This window comes from Camelina sativa, chromosome 20 (assembly GCF_000633955.1).
Source record: "Camelina sativa cultivar DH55 chromosome 20, Cs, whole genome shotgun sequence".
NCBI lineage: Eukaryota > Viridiplantae > Streptophyta > Magnoliopsida > Brassicales > Brassicaceae > Camelina > Camelina sativa.
The window spans coordinates 13,617,688-13,623,777 of NC_025704.1; the positions used below are offsets into that span (position 1 = coordinate 13,617,688).

At 32.2% G+C, this 6,090-nt stretch overlaps 2 protein-coding genes across 2 annotated transcripts in view; one reads left to right on the forward strand and one right to left on the reverse strand.

The window, feature by feature from the left end:
* The window catches only part of LOC104772496, a 6,062-nt gene extending 2,615 nt beyond the window's left edge, over positions 1–3,447 (forward strand). The window contains exons 3-5 of the mRNA XM_010497101.2: positions 1,892–2,167; positions 2,446–2,770; positions 2,987–3,447. Of these exons, the coding sequence (XP_010495403.2) occupies positions 1,892–2,167; positions 2,446–2,770; positions 2,987–3,316 (931 nt within the window). The 3' untranslated portion in view covers positions 3,317–3,447. The remainder of the gene's footprint in view (positions 1–1,891; positions 2,168–2,445; positions 2,771–2,986) is intronic.
* Positions 3,525–5,844, reverse strand: LOC109124545 (bidirectional sugar transporter SWEET12). The gene is made up of 6 exons (XM_010495185.2): positions 5,671–5,844; positions 5,478–5,514; positions 5,085–5,295; positions 4,828–4,989; positions 4,609–4,728; positions 3,525–4,089 (listed from the first exon to the last, which is right to left on the reverse strand). The coding sequence occupies exons 1-6, from the start codon at positions 5,720–5,722 to the stop codon at positions 3,802–3,804; spliced, it is 870 nt and encodes a 289-aa protein (XP_010493487.1). The 5' UTR covers positions 5,723–5,844; the 3' UTR covers positions 3,525–3,801.

Here is a 6,090-nt window from a genome sequence, read left to right on the forward strand (position 1 = left end):
CCAAAAAATGATTATATTCCAAAATTTAGAATGGGCTTATGAGTTTTAGAATGTAAGTAAGATTTTAATGCATGGTGGAGTAAAAAAACAAGTTATGTAATTGTATTTATAAAAAAATCTAAACATGAAAATAAAATTGAAGTGAAACATTAGTTTCTAAAAAACATATACCATAAAGATTTATTATTAAATTTTACTTATAAGAAAGAAAAAATTAATTACTTAACTTAAATTAACTTAAAAGTTTGATCTAAAACAAAGATATTGTAAGGGGCACACTTTTTTGGGAAAACTATGAAAAAGAATTTTAAAAAAATAATCTATCTAAAAAATAAAGTCAATGGTCAGGAAATATAGAAAAAATGATATGTAAGCCGTTACAAAAAGTAGCATGTGATTTGTGTAGCATATCTCATAAGGTATATTATCAACTGGAGCTACACTTTTATAACATGATATAAAACATATATAACAAATATAACATATATATATATATATATATATTATCAAATGCTTTTAACCCAAAACATTGGCAAAAACAACATATATAAAGTACACTATGTTTTTTTTTAAGCTGGGGTTGCATCACAAAATTAACATCGGCAAATAACATATGAGATTTTTTTTTAAAAAAATGTAACTTGGATTAGTGAATAGATATTCATTGTGGGGTTTAAACGTTTCATCATTTAAGCATTCTTGACTTAGTCGGAAATTCTATTATGGCAGATGATGCATTTGGACAATCTCATTGTAGCCACATAGCACTAAAATTGTTCATGAAACTTTGTATATTTGTATTTAATGTAGGATATCGATATGTTTAAATGGTCTCTATAATTAGGTCAACGAATGACATTGACGTTAGAATTTTTAAAATTATGTTTTTATGAGATATAAATATTGAATGAACTCTTTTAAACATAAAAGGTCAGAAGATTGTTGACAATATTATTGCGACATATATTCATATTCAATAATTCTTATTGATAAATTTTTTTAACTAAAATCCCACGTAAAATTGCAAATAGATATAACAAAGAAATATTATCTTCAAAAATATATATGTTTTATATCACTGAGTAAAGTAAGTTTAATTTTTTTATAGATTTATACTCAAAAGTTGGAATGATTATATTGATAATAAATATTTTAAATTAAAATCTTGTGTGTGCACGGGTACAAATTCTAGTGTAATGTATATGTAAAAATTTTGACAAAAAAAAATAGATGTATATAGTAAAATTTAAGTTTCCCCATAATGACTTTGATTTTTTTAGACTTGAATAATTGTTGCTTGACAGTTGACACCCCCCTCAAAGAAGGTGTCAAGGTCTATAAGCACAATTTTATTTAATACTATAAAAATGGAAATTTGGAAATATAGATTTATTTCTATATGCTGCCCCAAAAAATAAGATTTATATCATTATATATTATTTAGCAAATAATAAAGTAGCAATTGATACTTGTTGCCATCTGTCATATGATATAATGTATTGTAAGCACCATATATATATGGTTAGGGGAAAAGAAAATAATGGAAAAACGGAAAGAAAAATAATAACAATAATGAGTTTTAATTTCTTTTATGAAAAATAATAATGTTTTTAAACTGAAAATAGTATATATAGAACATGTGTTTTGTGATCTCTTTCCATCTATATATCTGTAGTTTTCTTGATATAGTGTGTATAGTCTTTACAAGTCTTTCAAAGCTAGTTTCTGGGCTTATAAAACCAAGCTTTACAATTTCAAGTCATCATATCATTCTAGAGCATTTGTTTTTTTTTTTTCTTTAGCCGGAGAGTATTTGGTCTAAAATATTTTGAGTTTTTTCATGGAAAATGACTTTGGGATGGAACACTAGTGTTGGTTCATATTGGAGCAGGGATGATGATATTGCTTTCGAGACAGCCCTTGCATTTTATGACGATGAAAGAAAGATTTGTTGGGATAGCATTGCTGAAGTTGTTCCTGGGAAAACTACAGCACATATTATTGATCATTACAATAATTTAATTCGTGATGTTATGGACATTGAATCTGGACGTGTACCTCTTCCAGATTATCGTGTTCCAGAAGAACCAAATCCCAATGCTAGAGGTAAAAGAAAACTCAAGCACAAACGACAAAAGGGAGTTTCTTGGACATTAGATGAACACAGGTTCCTTCTATTCACTTATTTTTGTAATGTAACTTTGTATATAGATTTTGTGTTTATTTTGTTCTGATTGCAATACTATGGCATAATCATTTATTTGGCCAGTAATTAGGTAACTGAATATAAAACTCAAAAATGCTTTGATACATTAGATTTCACTTTATTTAATATGTATTATCATTCCATTGTCTTTGATTTGTACCTTTTAAGTTTGATATGAACCAAAATTGTTGAATTTTGACGTTGATTCTCACACTTTTTTTTTTTTTTAATGGAAATAGACAATTTCTTATTGGTTTGGCTAAGTATGGGAAAGGTGATTGGCGTAGCATTTCTCGTAACTCTGTGAGGACAAGAACACCAACTCAGGTTGCAAGTCATGCTCAAAAATACTTTGAACGTCTGAACTCAAAGAACAAACACAGAAACAGGGCAAGCATTCATGACATCACCGTTGATGAAGAAAACAGAAACATCTCACCAAAACAAGGAGCAATCGGCACATGGCAAAACGGAAACGTCAATCTTGCTTCTGCCTCCAACAACCAAGCCATTCAAACCAATTCGCAACCGTCACTAGACCTTCCGATTCATGGAAGGCCCAACATAGGGAATACTCAAGCCCTCTCTTCTACCTCCAACAACCAAGCCATTCAAACCACTTCTCAACCATCACTAGACCTTCCCATGCATGGAAGACACAACATATGTAATACTCAAGCCCTCTCACAGCCATCGCTAAATCTTGCTTCTAGCTCCAACAACCAAGCCATTCAGACCACTTCGCAACCGTCACTAGACCTTCCGAGACATGGAAGACACAACTTATGGAATACTCAAGCCATCTCACAGCCATCGCTAAACCTTCCAACATATGGTGCACCCCCCATATGGAACGCACAAGCGGCTTTGCCACCACCACCAGCCAGTATTCCTGTGTATGGAACGACATTGTCCACCATGAACCAACCAATGGTTGGACAAATGCCCTCACATTTTGGAACAAACATGAACCATTTCGCTCAACCTCACATGACTCCTGGTGTTCAGCCTTATCCTCTACCTTCCTATCCGGGTCCTCGTGCACCGATCAACATGGGTTCATCAATCCCATATGGTGACATGACTTATGCAAATAAATCCCAAAGATAGGTTTTTATTAAGCCCTCCCTGATTTATGCTTGTACTTAATCCATCTTGTTTGTTTAATTTTCTTTCTTTCCCCATCCATCTTGTTGTTTGGTATGCTATGGATTATCTGATGTTTCTCTTGGATCATATTATTAATTAGGTATGTAATATATATATATAAAATCTATTCCTAATCTATTTAAATATAAATAAATAAATAACTCATAAATATTTTCAACTTGGAAAATAAGAAATATTTATATCGAACAGATAATATAATTACATTATCCCATAATTAAAAGAAGAAGAGAAAAATTAACTCAGGAAAAATGTTAATTCCCAAGTAATTTAATCCTCAACTTCGCACACTTTTTTTGATAATCTCAGAAAACTACGACAGCTGAAACAAGTACACGTGAACGACGGTGATTGGTGGTGGGTATATCAAGAAGGGTACAAAGTCAAATAGTCAACAAATAGGTTTCTTAAAATATTGTAACTTCACTTCATGTAGCTGCTGCTGCAGTGTTTCTAACTAGCCCCTGACCATTTTCAATCTCAACCTTTCGATCGTTACAGTTACACATGTTTACCGGTCGGACAACTGTGATCGCCGCTGGTTCAGGTGAAGCAATTAGTGTGCCTAGCTTCAGCATATCGATGCTCACTTCATCAGGCAACTTCGCAGTTTCGAGTTCTTTCTCAACCAATTCCGACGGCGTTTTGCAGTATTTGTAAACCACGTAAAGTATCATTTGTAGTGCACCGAGCACAAACCCAATCACGTTAGGGAACTGCGAAGTTGACAGAAAAAAATTATATAAAGGGGAAAATTAAAGATAAAATTTATCAGTGCTCAAAGCAATATACCTACTTTTTTTTTATATGAACTTTACACTTTATATATTTTGTATTATTAATTTATATTTAAATTTTGAGGTTTTTTTTTACTTCTATTGAACCATCATCCCGAATAAAAATCGTTTTTAAAAAAAGTTTTTTTCCTAATTAATTAATATATAAAAATATATTGCGTGTAATATACAAGTTTATGTGATATAGATGTAGATAGAACTCTTTTGTAAAAGATGTGATCTTTTTAAGGTTTTGTCTTTTTAAAAATATAAAAGAAGGGAGTATCTTTAGTGTTTAGTGGGATTATTAAATGTAAAACGACAATAATACCAAACAAAAGGGTTTTGCTTTTTTGTGAAACCATATCCCATCTTTATTTTATGATTAGCTTTCACAGGCTCAGGTAGATAGAAACAAAAGCAACCCACTTCATGCAAAGAATGATTATTATGACTTACCGCAACGTAGATATCTTTAAGAGCAAGACCATAAAGGAGCCATATGACCGCACTGATGGTAAGAGTCAAGGATAAGCTAAACGGCATGTACTCCACACTTTTCGTCTTTATCACCGTTCTCTGTTATTTCATATAAATTTGAATTAGTCAAAATCATATTTTCCATGTTTAGTTAATTTATGTAACAATAGCTAGCTAGAGAGTACTACTACTACTTACGATAATGCTAAGCGGCGCAGCGAAAACGCAAACAGAGAATCCGACACAGATTCCTCCAATGATCTTCGCACGTGTGGCTCCTTTAGTCAAGAATTGGCAGAGAAGAAGAATCGCACAGAATCCTCCAACGTTCATTAGCAACAAAAGCTTCACTGTGAGCATCTGCACCAAAAATAATAATTAGATATCGGAACACATATATCATAAATTATACCATATAATATTCATATATATTGACATTGTTAATGAACACATACTCGGGCTTTTTTGGTTGCGAAGGCAACGAAGATGGAGATGTAGATGGTTTCGATGAAGCAACCAAAACAGTTGATGGTGACGAGAAGGAAGACATCTTTCTTCTGAGTAGCGTAGTAGAGCCAAAGCGTTGCGCTGAAGAGCGCCACCACGTAAGGAAGAGATTGAAATCCTTCTGTGGTTTTCTTCTTACAAATCCTGTAGAACGTTGGCCTGCATCCACAATCGAATCAATATCTAACTCTTAGTTATATTAAAACTTCTTAATAGGTTTGTATCATATGTTCATTTTAGTACTAGCGAGTTAGATATGGTAACATAAACATATGTGTTGGACACATTTATGAAGAAACAAGAACAGAGGTGAGGTAAATTAACGATGTAAAAATACTTACACGGGAGAGAGGAAAACAGCAAAGGAAATGAGGTTTCCTGAAAATTACACAATAAAAAAGATGAAGATAGTGTTAATATATATGTATATACCGGTTTTGATATCAGAATCTTGATATAGGTTATGGTGATATATATAATATATCAAATTTGAGTATAACTTTAGAGAGAGATGAACTTGATGAGAACTCGTACCGAGCAAGCCGAAAACAAAGGCCCATGTGTTATGAGTGTCGAAGAGAGCCATGAATGTAGCTAGATCTTTGAAAGGGAGAAGAAATTAAGTTTCTTCGAAATAAGAAAGATCTTAGGTAGTTGTAAGTGTTTCGCTTAAATCAAAAGCTAATGGCACGACCTTAGCATTCTGAGGACTTCAAGTATATATAGAGGGGGAGAGGTCTTAAGAAAGATAGGGATGTGTGTGGGAAAGAAAATAAAGATACATGTTTTGTGTGAGTCATAATTATTTTCATTTTTTTTTCTTTTAAAGTGACAATACAATTTGTAAAAGTATTATTGTCTTTGTTGGTGTACTATAAAAATAAAATGCTATTAGAAAAGTATTCATAGAACCAATCCAACACCAAAATAACTTTTTCATAAATAATGCATGTC

Coding starts and splice junctions, on each gene's coding strand:
- LOC109124545 (XM_010495185.2), bottom strand. CDS start 5,722: ATGGCTCTCTTCGACACTCATAACACATGGGCCTTTGTTTTCGGCTTG. Junction 4,729..4,827: donor CTGCGCCGCTTAGCATTATC/GTAAGTAGTAGT, acceptor ATGAAATAACAG/AGAACGGTGATAAAGACGAA. Junction 4,090..4,608: donor TTAAAGATATCTACGTTGCG/GTAAGTCATAAT, acceptor TCAACTTCGCAG/TTCCCTAACGTGATTGGGTT.